Below are 17,806 nucleotides of genomic sequence, written 5' to 3'. Positions count from 1 at the left end.
GAGGTTGAGTAGTATATAAAGCCTCTCCAAAGGAGGCTTTCAGGATTGTTCAGGATGTTTTCCAGTTCGGTTATTTTAGTTTTCCATCTCAGTGAGGACTAAAATCTCTTGCATTTCTGGAGGAAACAATTGACAAATCAGGGTGCCATCTGTGGGCTGAAGCAGTGCTTGCTCCATAAAACTTTAATCAATCTTGGACAAACTACATGACATATAGATGGAGCAACATAAATACTGTTTCCAAATACTAATATTAACATACTAAGAAGACTTAGAACCTGGGGTTTACCATTCTTTTTCCACTGGGAGAACAGTCTATCTGTACCTAACTCCTAATATTCACAAGCGGAGGGAATCATGCAGTACTTTTTTCCTGATTTCTGATTTTTCAGCAAACTTAGTATCTGCTAGACTAAGACCTGTACCACACAGAGTAAAGACCAAAGAGGGGCACTAACAAGAGGAAGGAACTAGGAAGCATCATCTAGTTTTGTCTTCCTTCTAGTGGTACTGTTTATGCAGTGCTAAACTAACTCCTATTAATTCATTATGAAAACAAGCAAGTATTTGCAAGTATTGCTAATAAACTCACAGTAATTTACCCAGATATATTTTCAATCATACCTCCTTTAGTGTTGGGGGTTTTTTTATTAATACTTTACAAAAGTGTGTTGTATTATGATAATACTAGCTGAAACTTTGAAGTAAACCTTTAGTGGTAAGTCCATTACACTGTAATAAAATACTAGTCTTGGATTTAACAGGGATCAGAGCTTTTGGGTTAAGGAAAGGTGGTAAAAGACACATCAGTTTATTTTAACACAGGAACACAGATCACTTATTGATCCCGAGAAGCACAAGCCACTGAAACAAGTGGTAGCTTTTGTATTTGTTAGGTGCTATCAGTCAGAAGGTATAAATTCCTCAGTTCTTCAAAATTCTTTTTATACGTAAGTATTAGTGCTGACTAGTGACTGATTTCACTCTGTTGCAAGGCTGATGTGGCCAGACACTGAAAATAAAACCATTCAGAATCTATGTGAGAGTAATCTGTTTTTTCAGATGTCCCGTTTGGAGACTTCTGAAACAGTTCACACTACACTATCATTAGTATTCAAGTAGTACTCACTGTTATGTCTCCTGTCAAGGACCCATTAGCACCTTTCAACCCAGTAAAACTTACTAATTAATCTTAAAATGACTAATTTGACTAATTTGAGTATTTTTATGTCAGGAGAGGCTTGGGGTTTTTATTGTTTACAAAATGATAGGAATGTGTTTTAGACAGCAAATGGTGATTTCCAGTATTTTGGCATTTGGCCAAATCAGAAAGCATTTTGAGATGAGCATTAAAGTCACTTCCAGCTTCTTTCAAAGTTCATGTACTTGCTGCATATGGTGACCAATTAATAGGAGCCGGCAAAAAAATGTCTTCTTATAAATAGAATTTTGTTGCCCTATTGGAATAAAATCATAGTTCATATGCTTTGTAAGCCTATCTCTAAGAATGGTCAACCTCAAATGCTTCTTACAGGTATGTAAACAAAAAATGTGACATTGAACGAATTTGGGAAATACTGATTTTTGGGTGCTTTTCATGAATAGGCTGCTGTCTTAAAGCAGATTATTTGAAATCACCTACAATTTTTATCTGGGTAAAATACCTGGAGATGTTAGGTTTCCTTACTAAAATATCGAATTATTTTAAACTTTAAGCTATTTGCTTAAAAATATTCTTGGGTCTTGACCTATTTTTACTGGCTTGCTGACTTGCTTTGCTCAACCATTCTTGTTCCCAGGTGATAAGATTTATTATTAGAAATCTTAATTTTGTACTAGAGAAATGATCTGTGCATATTAAAATGCAAATAATATTTTGCAGCCAAAGGTTTGCCTTTTTGGCTACCTTTCTGAGGGAAGAAAAAAAGTTGCTGCTGAGAATTTGAACAGAGTTGCAGTGGCTGTGTGAAAATGAGGTGTATCTAAATAGGAATAACAGAAATACTAGTTTCATACAATTTATTAATAAGAGTATGAATGTTAGTCTGTCTCGTTACTTTGGTTTCTGCTTTTAGTAATGGCCAGTTCATTTCTTGTAAATGAGAGCCTGTCAGCATTTCAATTTTAAAACTTATTTTCAGAGGTTATAACTTGGCAGTTCTACATTTCTTTGGGCACAATGTTGGCAAATAGACTTGAATCCACAATGCAAATTTTATTTTTGAAAAGGTTTTATTTTAGTTTCTTGTTCTCTCAGTTTCCAGTATTATTTATGTAGCTCTAGAGCTGCTAAATCAGCTGAATTAAAACTTTCTAACAGTCATTTGGCTCATAAAAATAGAATTTAACTTTCACCTTTGCAAAATAAGGAAGTGGAAGCAACCATATTTTATACCATATGAAATAGTTGTGGTCCCTGCATAATTCCTATTTTTCTTTGCAAAATATCGCTATTCTGCCAAACTCCTCTTATTTTAATAGAAATTCCTGTATAAACATGTGCATAGTAGTTGCTTTTACTTTCCTAGCATTTGGTAGCATTTTTCTTACTTGTATTCTATATCACTAGGCAATTCTGTGTGACATTTGATTTTTGCAAGTGTAATGATGCATAACTGAAAAAGTTTTATCATGATTCATAACTGAAAAAGCTTTAACTGACAGCAGATTGAGCAATCTGTGTTCTTGACAGTAGCAGCTGCCATAAACAAATGTGTTGTCCTAGTGTCTTAGATCTGCGCTGTTCCTTCACTAAATTAGGGTTAGTGATTTCTTTCTGAGGAAGATGTGGCCTATTCTGACACTCACACAATATGAATATTGACTAGGAAGCACATCATCATGATTATATATCTAAAAGTCAAGACGTGCTAGAAAGCAATAGTAGAAATAGGTAATTCCAGATAGTGAGGACTCACAATAATCACGGTGGGCGTGGCGGAGGAAAGAGTTGTATGGTTTTCTTCATATACACCAGTGAATGCAAATAAAAGCACACTAATTAATTTTATCATGTATGTAGGATATTCATGTCATTAAAGAAATCTTGCTCTTATAATAGCACAGACCATTGCTGTAGTACATCTTGCCCTCTCCTCTGGGCTACTCTGCTTTAAGCAACTTAACCTGAACACTTGTTCATGACACTACCTCCCATAGCTCTTAACCGTAAGCTTAATTTGGGAGCCCTCTATTCAAATTTTGTTTCAAGATTTAGAGACAGCAATTCTCTAAGTAAAAGGGATTTTTTTGTGACATGTAATTTAATGCATTTTTATATCAGTGGTTTTGCTGATTTTCATCTTGAAACAAATGCTGCTTTTAAAACTACTAATTTAATGCTTCTCAAAATTTGTGGAGACTAAAACAACAAAGTTACTTTATTAAAAAATAGTACTTTTATAAATTTATGAAATCAACTGTATTGTATTTAGGAGATATTTGATGCTGTTCTGAGACAGTTAAGGGGCTTCCTTTTTGTTAAAGGAAAAGCTATTATTGAAGTAATTGTTTTTAAGATCAGAGATTCAGAGCCCAAGCTTGGGCAAAAAATGTTCCAATCATACTAAGATTTATATCTGTTAGAGTAGCTTTCGTTTCTCCTGTTAATAGGTCCAAATGCTTCACTCTTCCAAAATTCATGTGTTTATGCAGATGCTGGAAGTTAACATGGAACTGAGAATTGATTGGAGTCCATTGAAGGCTGTTAAATCCAATAATTTGCTTTTTATTCAGAAGATCTGTGAGCCTTAAATCACTGCGTTTTGCAAGAGCATTCTGGGGAACATTACCACATCCCTGAATAGTACCATAACTTTCCTTAAGTACTGCTGTTGCTTAGGGTTGGAGTTAGGATGTTGGCCTTTTAGGGCCTTTCTTCTCCTTGCATGTAGCCATGCTTGTGAACACTAAGGATCGTTACGTGCTTTTTAAGTTCTTTAAATATGATAGGTTTTCCAATCCTGATCAAGCATTTGGTGGGAGGCTGTTTAACAGGGAATTGGAAGACTGGAAGAATTTGATTGCCCACATTGGTAATGTTGATGGATCCCACTGAAAAAAATCAGGCTTGCTTACTTTGAAGTATGACTGTACTTCACATTTCAGCATTATGTACCTATACTTACATACCTGAGCTAGTTCAGGTATAAAAAAGAATGCAGAAACATTAACACCACACTTATTTCAGTCTAATTTGACTTGCTGAAAAGTGACAATGGATTAGCACAGCAGGACACCACAAAATGGTAAACTGCTGCTGACAACCAAACTAGTTTTTCAGAGGATACACAAGTTTGTGTCTAGCTGACCTGCCTTTTGGTATACACAAGTCTGTATCATCCAATGTGAATAAACCAATTAATTTTATTTTTCAGTAATTTCTACTAATCCAGGTATGCTATCAGCATTAGGACAAAAAGAGGTAAGTCTTTTTGTTTGTTAAGAAGTAATACAATTATGTTGAAAAAAAAAAAAGTGTATACAGTTGTTGCATTTTCCTATGACTACTCATGTGGTGGACTACTGCTAAGATACTGGCATTGTTGTTCTAATGTTTTTCTTCCCTTGTATTATAACTACTAATATTTCCTGGTTGTAATGAATGATCTTCTAAACAGAAAGTTTTATATATTGCATTTCATACTTCATATGAAATAATCTAACATTATGTGTTACAGAGAAGAGTCAGTATTCTTACATCTAGAGTTCTGTGGTTATAATTTGAAAATAATTTGTTGAGTTCTTCCTAGCTTTGGAAGAAATAGCAAATCAAGAATGTCTTAGGGTAAGACATTCTTGAATATAGTGTAAGACATTACATTGATGTCTTAGACTATGTTGATTGGACTTTGGTATGCAACATGACCTGAGAATATTCCTGTGGCTATGGCTTTTCTTCGTCCTAGCAGCTTTCCTCCCTGTATTACCACTCACAACAGGGAACTCAACTGCTGTTAAGAGTCACTATTAACAAGTTGTTTGGTTATACACTTTCATTTGACTGTATTGGTATGGCATGTTTGATCTGATATCCCATTTTGTGGCTTATTTTGTTGAAATTTTTTTGTTTTAGGTGTTGCATATATAAAGCATATTTGCTTATACAGAATATATTTTCACAATTTTTATTTCTTTGAGCTAATTCTCATTATATATATATGATATCAAATAAAAAATTCTCATTGTTTGTATGGGAGGAGACAGAATGCATCCAGATCATAGGTTTATATTAAAAAAACAAACTCTTAGAAGTACTACGTTGTAGAACATAATGCAGTAATGAAACATCCAGTCCACTGAGAGTCCACTGTTCTCAACCTTCAGCAGCACGTAGAGCTTCTGGCTGCCGTAGCTCTATTTCTCCCTCTTTTCTCTCCCAAATATATCCATATTGCTGAGAACCATTTAATTCATGGATGCAGTTAGTCTTTGCAGCATCTTTATTTTCTGAGTGCTATACATTTTAAGTTGGTGCAGTTAGCATGGATTCATTGTTGCAAGCAGCTGCAATGATTTAAACACCACAGTCCTGGTGCTGCTGCTGTTTTTTTCCTCAGTCTTTCATTATGTGCACAGTTCATGTGTGCACTCCATAATCTGCTTCAGGTACAATAATGTTGTTTTACAGAGTATTAGTACACTAATGAACAACTGGTGACAGTGACACTTGAAACAGCTCCAACTGGATTTAAAAATAGTGTGTCACTCTATAGCCATATTTCTTAAGAAGCTGCAGATAATTTTGGCCATTCTTACAAGATTTACAGATGTAACCTTACATAGAACAAATACTACAGACCGGGCTACCTGCAATCTGTAGGTTTATTTTTACTTTTTTATAGTTGCAGGCTGTAAAGGATAATCTTGAAATGGTGCTCGCAGCAGCTGAGTCAAAGAATAAACAACTGGAAGAAGATCTGAAAAGGTAATACAATAATTTGGATTTATGAGTGCTGTAAGCTTTTTTTATGACACATTGGGGTTTTTTACTGTCCGGGAAAACTATTTAATTTGTGCCATTCCCTACTTTTCATGTTGCAAAGAGAACAGCAGTGGCATGAGGAACAGAACCAGTTAGTAGATTTTCTTACTAAAATGGAAGAAGAGACAAAAGCCCAAGTTGAACTTCCTGAAAAAAGGTACTTCTACAGTGTTGAGTTTTTATTTTAAAGAATTTAAATAAAGGTTTAAATAAATCAAGAGCAAATGAGCAAACAAACTCTTAGAACACACTTCTTTTGTTAAATAACTCAATAATCTGTATTTGTAACACGGAAAATAATGCTATCTGCTTATATCCTGTGATTCAAGATGTTGAACTTATAACGCTAGAAAATAAGGGGGGGTTACTTAACTTTTGTATTATTTTATCAAAATTCATGTTCTATTGCTGTGGTTTTACTATTAGTTCGGATATTGATGAACTGCAAAATGAAATCTTGAAAGTAACGACCTTTAAGAACAAACTCTTGATTGCTCTGAAGGAATTCCTAGAAGAACATTTTCCCCTTCCAAAGGAAGGTGTAAGTGCTAAAAAGGTAAGATTTTTCTTGATAACTATTACATTTTGAGTGTTTAATTTCCACTTAATTAGATGCAATATCTTTTTGAAGTCACAAGCACAGAATGTGCAGTTATATTTTTGGAACAAGTGTAGTTCTTACACCTGATCCTTAAGGTTTAATTGATACTTCTCAGGTTGGTTTTCTATTATTTAAGGCTGTTCTCAGCTCAGTATGTTCTTTTTTAGTGCATATATCCATTACCCAATGAGATATGTAGCAATGTATTGTATTTCTTACTGAACTGCAAGCTGTGCCAAATTTAGAAATGGTGAGGGGTTCACTCCAAATCATTCCATTTTCTTTTTTACTGGACTAGGCAAGTGGATTCATATTTTCCTTGGCAAAGCAAATTTTAATTGTTTAACAATGTTTTTGGAACAATAATATGGACAAGTGTTTATAATTACAGTGTAGTTTGGAATGTTAACCATCAGTTTCTGATCAGGCAAACTGGGCCAAAAATTATCTTAAAACTTCAGGGAAAATCAACAGTTAGGGAGTATTTTGCATGATAAATTCAAAGTCTGCAGTAAAAATAAACCTCTTACCATTACTATTTGAAGGTTACAAAAAAAGCTACAAAAAAGATGGGGTGGATTTTTATTTCAGACAGACTTAAGAATTCAGAAATAGAAAGTGATTTCTTTAATCCATTTCCCTATTATTTCAAACAATCACATAATGTGATTTCTTTAATATTATCATTTTGCTCCATTTTAAAACTAATTATTTTTGTAACTACTGTTTCTGTTGGGGTTTGTTTGAGTACCTCAGTACTCTGGTTAGAAAATGTCTCCGAACTTCCAGTCTAAATTTATTCAAGTCTGACTACAGATCCGTGTGTTTTTTTTATACCAGTATTGTTTATTCCTCCTGATATTTTTATAGACACCAATCTTATACCCTCTCTTTCTTTGTTTTGCTAATTGAACTAGCAAAGCTTTCTTGTTCTTCTCCTGTAAGACATTTTTTTTCAATTCCCTGGATTATCCTAATAATACTCATTTTCTATGTTTGGTTCCACTTGGATTAATCTGTTTTGGAACCTGGTAAAAATCAATATTATAAATAAAACTACTAGTTCACAGTCATTACAAAAACACTTAATGACACCAGTGTCTGTCTTCCTGTTATTTCCAACTGATGAATCCTGAGCTTTTAATTAAATAAAGTCTTGGTTTTGCACAGAAGTACATATTTTGTATATAAAAATACCAAATAGAGCCTTTCAAGGCATCATGTCCATTTTCAAAGTCTTATTTAACCATCTTCGAACAACTTACTCTATTATATCTTAGTTCTGCATATCGATGCTTTCCAGTTTCCTCCTGTTACTAAATATGATACATTTTGTTCCAACATTAAGAAATAAAAGCTTCAGGGATTTAATGAACAGTCACCTTTCAGTCAGCCTGATATGTCATCTCCCTATTGCTGGGAACCTATGCTGGTGGTTCTTCATCTTACAGTTGTTCTAGGACATGCCTCTTCAAACATTAATGACTTTCCCAGACACATTTTAAGTAATTGTCCATTTTTCTCATATGTATCATTATTATTTCCTTAAAAATATTTTTTCTACAATGAGATATGTCGATGTTTTTGCTCCCATTTATGTGATGTCGTAGAAAAATAAAGGCTGGAATTGGCCTCTAGATCTTCCATTCCAACACCATCACCAAGGTAGTGCCAATGTCAAAGGTGGATTGAGGTGCTCATGGTCATATCCAGCTGTGTTTTAAATACAAGAAATGGTGAATTCATGTGTATGTTCCAGAATTATGAGTAAGGTTTTATGTAAAAGTCTCCCACCCCAGAGCAAAATCAACTGCTTGAATTTTCTCAGCCTCTGTTATACTGTCAGAAATTCTTATTAGCTACCCTGCCTTCATCTCTCTTCCATGCAATTTTCCTTACTAAAATCTAAAGAAATAATCACCCAAGGTGTTTGGGATTAGTCAACCCTTCCCCTGCTCACAGAAGCTCACCTTCTATCTTTATTTATTTATTTATTTTACTTAAATGTATAAATTATTTCGATAAATTTTGAAGCAAGGTCTTGTCTTGTCTTAGTTTTTATTTTATTTATGCATTTCCTGAACCCTTAAACACAGTTTGTTTTCTTACAAGTCTTTTCCCTTTCACTCCTTGTGAATCTATAGTTGCTTCCTGTATCTTTTGACTCAGCTGCAGGTCCTCTGTAATCTGCATCTAAGTGATTAACTGTGAAGGCAGGAGACACGGTCATTTTCACCTATATTCTTTTCTTTATTGTCGGCAAACACAAATCATCAGCATTAGCAGTGAAATTTGCAGCTACCTTGATTTGGAGGAACATGGTATTCACATCTATCATCAGCTTGGTTCAGTAGTCTGGCAGCACCAGACTCTTACCTCTGTACATCAGTAATTTTGCTTCATTTCATGGAAGCTTCTTGTGTTCTGTAGTTCTGCGTGAGTGTAGGGCACAGCTGCAGAGTAGTGTGAACTACCCCCAGCCTCACCCTCCTTTCACCAGGCACCTGCATCTGGGATTGGAAGTGGGAGGGAAGACTGAGTCACAGCAGCTCAGGTTAGATTCTGTTGCCATGGCCCACACCTTTACTATAGGTAGGGATTGTGGTAAGAATTATCTTGCATTTTAAATCTCTGATTGAGGCACATTTTTTCTCAAGGTAAGAAATACAAAATGTCATATGTTGAGGAATATTTTTTATGCCAGTCTATCTCAGGGAAGGGAGAATGTGGTGTAGAGGAATGATGCTGGGTTAATTAGCATTGATAACATACAGCTGTGGATTGGCTTCAGGGGCAGCGGGTTGGCCCATGTAGATAAGGTGCAGCTGCGGCTGGTTCTGTTAAGGGGTTGAGAGCCAGTGAAGGGAGAGCTGCTGAGGAGGAAGCAGAGAAAAGAAGAAGCAAGAGAAGGGAGAATGCATGCCCGGGATGAGGAGAAGGCAGCAGAGGAACTGTATGAAGAGAATGTTGGTATGAGATAGTAAAAAGACCTTGTTGCAGCTGGCTAGTTTGGAGAGTGCTGTGATATGTGGTACTGTTCAGGTTAAATAAATAAATGCTGAGCATCCTGCTTAAAAGTGACTTCATGAGCATTAATTAATTGGAGATATTTATTATATTGTTAACACTTAATATCTAAGTAATACAATTTTACAAAACAATATATACAATGTATATTATAAACCTAGTTCTGTGAGAGTGCGAACCTCTTCACACTAATATCCCTAGAATTTTGTTCTTTATGTATCAGTGTTAGTAATTAATTACTGAAGTCATAACCTAATTTCAACTTCGAAACATTAATATTGAACCCACTACCTAAGTTAGGTAGTAGTATTTTTGGCCAGAGAAATAACAAAGTATCTTCATGATTGTGCTAAGGAACCTTTAGCAACTTCTTAGCATAGATTCTGTTTGTTCAGCCTAGTATCAAGATAAAGGCAAAAAATTAGGCATTATTTAGCATTTTTGAAGGAAGAATATTAAGAACTACAACTGCAAAAAAGGAGCCAGCACTTGCCTATCACAAATTCTTCTTTATTGCTTATATTCTTCTGTTCCAGAAGTGGAGTATATGTAAGATGCTGTACAGCTGTTAATATCTTAGGACTTAAATTCATATATGCAACAGCAGTGCTGAGTGAGCAGCCACCAGTGCTGTATTATCTCCTTTGTTTTGTTGAATGTGGAGTGAATGGGGGAAAAGAATAAAATTGAAAAACAAAAGAATCAGCTTCACCGTGCAACAGCATAAGCAGTTTTGTTGGCGTTGCTGCCTAAGGAATTCTTAGGCAGTTGCTACAAATGAAAAGTAATTTTCTAATGATATTTTATCAAGGACTTTTTTTCTTCCAAAATTTTTAATGATTCTTAAGCTATGCCTAACATTGTACTCATAGAACGCTTTGCACTGTACTGCATTATAAATATGATGTACTTGGTTTTATTTAAATGTAAACCCAGGTAGATATGCTATGATCACTTGAGAACTTTTTTTAATAAATAATTCAAAAAATGTTACATTTGGAGTGTATGATATTGAACTGGTAGATTTAAATGTTATCTTGTGTTTCTGTCAAGACTGAATTAAAGTAAAAGTCTTCATGTGTTGTATACTATGCAATAAAGTAACTGTGTTGTTATTTTTCTTTGTCAGTTAACATTTTTTGTAACTATTTAGTTTTAGGTTTTGTTAATTTGGCTGGGGGGGTGGTTGTCTTTGCAGAAATCTAAGAAGCCAGCTGCAGAACTGATAACACTGCATAAAATTTTGGAGGTAAGATGGTTTTGCTACATAGAGATTCAGAGGATTTTCCAATAGTCAGATCTGATCGTAATACATTAAGATAACAGTATATGATGTACGGCTAAGATAGTTGAAAAGTAGAATGTTTATTACTTTTGTCATATGTCTGTTTTAATTCCTTTCAAATTAAACCCCCGACTTTTTACAAGAGAGGTGGTAGTAATTTAGATAACTAATCTTCAGCTTAAACTGAAGAATGATTATCCCATATTTCTTCATTTTGTAATGATTATTTTAAAGAAGTTTTATGAGTCTTAATGGCTCATATTAGGGGAGACAAATGCTATGCTTAACAAAAAATCAGTTGTTCCATTTCATGCTATATTTTGTACTGTTTCATTGAAAGTATTTCTGAAATACAGCACAATAGCAGTCAGAAGGGCCAATCTGTCTGTATACTTGTATATTAACAGGATTATCGTTGTGTATGAGGAAATCAATGAATCAGTTTCATGCATTTCTAATTGATTTTATAAGTATGCCAGCATTACTTCATATATATTTTTATCACAGTGCAATTTATGAATTTGAATTGCAAAACATAATTTTGAAGGAGCATTAAAAATCTTTTCACTAGCATTGTTCCTTCTTGTGTTAAATGTAGCATTTGAAGTGAAATTTCCTATTCCTCCTCCATCCTTACTCTTCACGTTGTAAGCATCTATATATAAGACCTCCCTGGGATAAAAAGTTTGTTCCAGAGGGAAAACTTGATGAACAACTTTCTGGCATTAAGGTACTATGATCTAGTCACTATGACATAGTTGTAGTTTTTAAAGCTCAGACATTGGGCTTAATCTTCAAAATAATTTCATATGCTTCAAACATCTCAGAATGCCTATTAATGCCAAATTAGGCAGAGCTTGAAAGCAGATTTTAAAATAGCCATGTTCCCTATGCGATTAGAATTTTAAAGCTCTTCTAATGCTTTACAATTTCCTTCGTATGTTCCTGATACTGTTAATCTCCTCATAATGTGAACATGTAAAAGTAGGGTCTGATTTCCAAAGTCTTCCAAAAATCCAGACTTTCTTTTAGTTTTAAGTAACATTGACAGTTTATGCCAAGATAGTTATCTTTGTTGTATGGGAGTTTTTTTCCTTGAGCTTGGTTCTAGCTTCAAGTCCCTGTTAAGTTTCAACAGTATTTTCTTAAATACAGATAATAGTTTCTTGAAGAGACAAATGCAATGTCATCTTTGTATTATAATTCCAGATTTAGAATTTGATGTTGCAACAGTGATTTAGTCACAGAATTACAATCAGTAAATATGTTCCTAACCATGTTTCCTCAATCTCCATGTGCATGTTTGTTAAGTAATGGACATGTACGTTTTTAATAAATCCACTTTGACAAGCTAGGTGTGTGCATTTATATTATTTAGGTATATCAGTACATCATTAAACTAGTGTAAGTAGTAAGCAAGCAGTAAACTCTTTTTTCATGCAAACCTCAGAATTTTTATTATGCTCTTATATTTATGTATATATATAATTTTTATTCCTGTAAAGAGCTGTAATTTTTTACAGATGTAGTAATTCTTTTCCTTGCAAACAGTTAGATAATTATTCCTTTCTGATTGATTGAGAATTTAATGAACTATTTTAAGATTTGAAAGACTGCTTACAATACAAAAGTATGTAGTTACAGCCATAAAGGTTATTTTGGAATATCTAATGTCAGAAAAAGCTAAGTAACAATTCATCTAAAATGATGTGTTTGGAGGAAATACTTAGAATTGGGGCAGGTAAGTAGAAAAGACATAAACTGGAAAAATTATTTGGAATGTTCTGAAAAAAAGAGCAGTATTTTATTTTTTTTAATAGCAGTGGGTGAAAGAAGAGTAAAGTCTGGTGGTGAAGGATTTTGAGGTTGTCTTCAGCGATAGAGGCAGATAGAATATTTTGTACCTACTGAAAGTGGGGAAGCTATAACGTTTAGAAGTTCTGTGTAGAAAGGTGAAATATCTGTGATAAACGGAGAGAATACCATGGGGTGAGTAAGATTATTTCATGTGTAATGTGTCTAATATTCCCCATGAGCAGTATTATGAGGGTATAAACATGGTCTCCAAGATCAGAAAAAGGTGGTCAAAAGTGATCTTTGGTTTTACCTCCATTAATTAATTCTATACATAGATAAGGAACAAAGGAGTAAGAAACTATCAAGAGGAGATTAATTGTTTAAGGTGCTTGTCATGCCCAAACAAGAAGTGATATTAAGAATTTGAATACTCCATTTATGAGATGAGCAAAAAAAGATTGGATGTGCAAACGTAGTGAAGTTAAAGTAGGACTATGGTGATAAGTTTTTCACAGGTGCAGACTTATTTCTAACACTACCTACAGAAGGACACAAGCCTTATGAGGAGCAGCTGAGGGAACTGGGGTTGTTTAGCTGGGAGAAAAGGAGTCTCAGGGGAGACCTTATTGCTTTTTACAAGTGCCTGAAAGGAGGTTGTAGGCAGGTGGGGATAAGTCTCCACTCTTGGGTAACAACCAACAGGACAAGAGGAATCAGCCTCAGGTTGTACCAGGTGAAGTTTAGGTTGGATATTAGAAAAAACTTTTTTGTTGAAGCATTGGAACAGGCTGCCCAGGGACATGGTGGAATCACCACCCCTGAAGACACTCAAAAAACATGTAGATGCAGTGCTTAGGGACATGGTTTAGTGATGGACTTGGCAGTCCTGGGTTAGCAGTTGGACTTGATGATCTCAAAGGTCTTTTCCAACCTAAATGATTCTGTGATTCTATGAAATACAGGAAAAAGAATTCCTAATGTAATACCTTTTTTTTGGGGGGGTAGCTTATTAGTGAGGTGAAATTTAGAAAAAAATGTAAGATGGACATTCTTCTTTGCTAAAATCTGAAAGTGAGGGAGAAATACTATTTGTTTTTGAGCTAGAGATTTCAAAAAATCTAGCTTTCCCTCTTAGTTAATGCTTTTAATCTTAAATTAACAGATGCTGATTTAAAGATTAAATATATAAGGAACCTTCATGTTCAGATTTTTTATGCATTTACTGTCAAAAATCCACTAAGATTTTTTTGACAGATTGTGACAAAATTAGTCTGGGTAAAAGGAGAATTCTCATTCTCTAAGTTTTACATCAAAAAAGATGTTAAGTTAATTGGAAGTTCTTAATGTCACTTCTGCCTTGAACAGGTCTTGTATTTCATATATTGCCTACATAAGTGTCTCATTACAATTTGTAGAAATTTGGTTAAAGGAGATAAAAATCTAGTTGTGTGTTCATTTCCTAAATCTTACCTTTTTGGTTTTCCAGATTCTCATGGAACAATTACTGCGCAGGCCACATGAACCCTATGTAACAATCAATGACTCATTCTGGCCACCTTACATTGAGCTGCTGCTGCGATATGGAATTGCCCTGAGACATCCAGAAGATCCAAACAGAATGCGCCTAGAAGCCTTTCACATATAGCATGACATACCTGTTTACTTTAACACAAAACAAAGCACCAGTACATTTACTTGGGGGCTAAGTCATACTTGGGTTCTATGATGAGCTTTTTTTGTTATCAGCAACCTTTTCTTATTGGATTATTATTCTTTATTGTTAACTGTATATTTGGTCAGATAGTGAAATACGAAAAAAAAAGATAAAAATTTCTACCTTAACTGCTAGAAACATTACATGTGATTAACATTAATTACTTTACATTAGGGAACAGTTAGCTTTTCGATTCATGGCAAGTGATGCATTGTAAAGGGGTTTTTTAGCTGCTTTAAGAAGATGCAAATTCAGGTAATAGGCAAATAAAAGATTAAAATTAAATCAACTGGTCTTGCTTTTTATTTTTTTTACTTTTACAATCTTATTTAATGTATCACTTTCATTTTAACTTCTTAGATGGTTTTAACTCTAACTTTTTTAATTTTCTTGAGTATTTTGTTGTACTCTGCAGAGGTGAAGTTTGAAATAACTCACTTAGTAGCTCCTCCTGTATGTGGCCTTGCAAACATTTGGAATTAACAGTGAAGTATCATTTCAGGATTGTGGGGGTGGTGGTGGTGTTTTTTTCAAAAAAAATTTTTTGGCTTTAAGATAAACTGTTAGGAAAGCTGTGCAACAGACTGCAAATGTTGAGTGTGCAACTGTACAACTGGGTACCTCCTAAAGAACCTGTACTGTGTTATGCTGTGTTGGCTAACAGTATCTGTTCAGACTTCTTCAAATCTAGTTTATCAAGGTTTTTAACAAATCCCTGTTCTGTTGATTTCTACAGTTTTGAAGTTATGTCAATTGACACCTTCTAGATAAATGCTGCCATTCTGTGTCATTCTAATTGCTTTTTTATAGCCCTTGTTACTGCAGGCCATGGGTGCACAAAATTCTGCTCTTGCCTTATCTACAGTGTCTGTAATCTTGGGAAATACAATATGCCTTTCATTAACCAGATTTCAGTTTATTGGAGTAGTAACTTTTATGATATTTCAGTTCAGAGAAGAATAAAGGGTTGTATAGAATCATGTAGTGGTTTGGGTTGGAAGGGACCTTAAAGACCATCTAGTTCCAACCCCCCTGCCGTGGGCTGGGACACCTTCCACTAGACCAGGTTGCTCCAAGCCCCATCCAGCCTGGCCTTGAGCACTGCCAGGGATGGGGCACCCACAGCTTCTCTGGGCAACCTGTTCCAGAGTCTCACCACCCTCACCACAAAGGATTTCTTCCTAACATCTAATCTGAATGTACCCTCTTTCAGTTTAAAACCATTAACCCTTGTCCCATCACTACAGTCCCTGGTAAGAGTCCCTCCCCATTTTTCCTGTAGGCACCCTTGAAGCGCTGGAGGGCTGCTACAAGGGCTCCCTGGAGCCTTCTCTAGGCTAAACAGCCCCAACTCTTTCAGCCGGTCCTCATATGGGAGGTGCTGTACCCCCTGATCATCTTTGTGGGCCTCCTTAGGCAGGCCCGTGTCTTCCATGTGCTGGAGCCCCAGAGCTGAATGTGGTACTGCAGGTGGGGTCTCATGAGAGCAGAGGCACAGTCACCTCCCTCAACCTGGTGGCCATGCTTCTTTTGATGCAGCCTAGGATACAGTTGGCTTTCTCAGCTGGAAGCGCACATTGCCAGCTCGTGTCCAGCTGCTCATCCACCGGCACCCCCAAGTCCTCAGCAGGACTGCTCTCAATCCTGTCATCTTCCAGCCTGCGTCCCGGTTTTGGGATGCAGGTACAGGACCTTGCATTTGGCCTTGTTGAACTTCATGCATTTCACACAGGCCAACCTCAAGCCTGTCAAGGTCCCTCTGGATGGCATCCCTTCCCTCCAGCATGTCACCTGCACACTTGCTGAGGGTGCACCCAGTCCCACTGTCCATGTTGCCAACAAAGATGTTAAATAACACTGGTCCTAACACAGAGCCCTGTGGGGACCTGACTTGTTACTGGTCTCTACCTGGACATCAAGCCACTGAGCACAACTCTGAGTGTGGCTATCCAGCCCATTCCTTATCCACCTAATGGTCCACCCGTCAAGTCCATGTCTCTCCAGTTTAGAGAAGAGGATGGCGTGTGGGACAGTGTCAATGTTTTGCATGGATCCAGGTAGGTGATCTCAGTTGCTCTTCCCTTAGCTACTGCACTGTAACCCTGTCATAGAAGGCCACCAATCTGTGAGGCATGATTTGTCCTTAGCGAAGCTGTGTTGGCTGTCACCAGTCACCTCTCTGTTTTCCATGTGCCTTAACAGTTTCCAGCAGGATCTGCTCCATAATCTTGCTGGGCACAGAGGTGAGACTGAGGGGCCTGTAGTTTCTCAGGTCATTTTTTTTCCTGTTTTAGAAATGGGGATTATTTCCCCTTTTCCAGTCCATGGGAACTTCTCAGACACGATGGATAGTGGCTTAGCCACTTCATTTGCCAGTTCCCTCGGGACCTGTGGATGCATCTGCGGTGGCTTGACCTTGGCTGAATGCCAGGTACCAGCCACTCTCACTGTCCTCCTGAGCTGGAGGTGGGAGAGAGAATGTAAAGAAAGGCTCGTGGGCCAAGGTAAGGACAGGGAGAGAGCACTCAGCCGTTACCATCACAGGCAAAACAGGCTTGACCCAGGGAAGTTAATTTATTACCAATCAGATCAGATCAGAGTAGGGTAATGAGAAAAAACCCCAAATCTTAAAATACCTTCCCCCCACCCCTCCCTTCTTCTCGGTCTCAGCTTCACTCTGATTTTCTGTACCTCATCCGCCTGCACAGCACAGAGGAACAGGGAATGGGGGTCACGGTCAGTTCACCACACATCTCTGCCACTCTTTCCATCTCCATCGTGAGATCCCTCCCATGGGAGACAGTCCTCCACGAACCTCTACAACCTGAGTCCTTCCCGCAGACTGCAGTTCTTCACAAACTGCTCCAGTGTACGTCCCCCACACGGTGTAGCCCTTCAGGTTCAGACTGGTCCAGTGTGGGTCCCCAGTGGGGTCACAAGTCCTGCCAGCAAACCTGCTCCAGCATGGGCTTCAATCTAAATTGGGGCCACAGTCCTGCCCGGAGCCTGCTCCAGTGCAGGCTCTCCACCAGGTCACAGCCTCCTTCAGGGCACATCCACCTGCTCCAGCATGGGGTCCTTCACAGGCTATAGAGTGCATATCTGCTCCACCATGGACCTCCATGGCCTGCAGGGGCACAGCCTGGCTCACCATGGGCTTCCCCACGGGCTGCAGGGGAATCTCTGCCCTGGCACCTGGAGCACCTCCTGCCCTCCTTCTGCACTGACCTGGGGGTCTGCAGGGTTGTTGCTCTAGCATAGTCTCACTCCTTTCTTCTGGCTGCTGCTCCACAGTGGTTTTTCCCTTCCTTCTTGAATATGCTATCACAGAGGTGCTACCACTGTTGCTGATGGACTCAGCCTTGGCCAGCGGTGGGTCCATCTTCTCACAGAAGCCAC

General features: G+C 37.1%; 2 protein-coding genes across 9 annotated transcripts in view; both read left to right on the top strand.

Annotated features, from left to right (window-relative positions):
• CENPK (centromere protein K) overlaps positions 1-14,692 on the top strand; it is a 32,981-nt gene extending 18,289 nt beyond the window's left edge. Inside the window, exons 5-10 of the mRNA XM_080372859.1 lie at positions 4,377-4,423; positions 5,844-5,926; positions 6,045-6,140; positions 6,410-6,539; positions 10,810-10,860; positions 14,180-14,692. Of these exons, the coding sequence (XP_080228985.1) occupies positions 4,377-4,423; positions 5,844-5,926; positions 6,045-6,140; positions 6,410-6,539; positions 10,810-10,860; positions 14,180-14,338 (566 nt within the window). The 3' untranslated portion in view covers positions 14,339-14,692. The remainder of the gene's footprint in view (positions 1-4,376; positions 4,424-5,843; positions 5,927-6,044; positions 6,141-6,409; positions 6,540-10,809; positions 10,861-14,179) is intronic.
• Positions 14,693-14,827: 135 nt separating this feature from the next.
• Positions 14,828-17,806, top strand: part of ADAMTS6 (ADAM metallopeptidase with thrombospondin type 1 motif 6) — a 186,698-nt gene continuing 183,719 nt past the window's right edge. For all 8 annotated transcript variants that reach the window (XM_080372810.1, XM_080372811.1, XM_080372812.1 and 5 more), the window contains exon 1: positions 14,828-17,806. This exon is cut by the window's right edge. The gene's annotated coding sequence lies outside the window, so the exon portion shown is untranslated.

Source organism: Falco punctatus, assembly GCF_963210335.1.
Source record: "Falco punctatus genome assembly, chromosome: Z".
Lineage (NCBI taxonomy): Eukaryota > Metazoa > Chordata > Aves > Falconiformes > Falconidae > Falco > Falco punctatus.
Note: the sequence above shows the minus strand (reverse complement) of the source record. Positions and strands in the feature narration are given on the sequence as shown.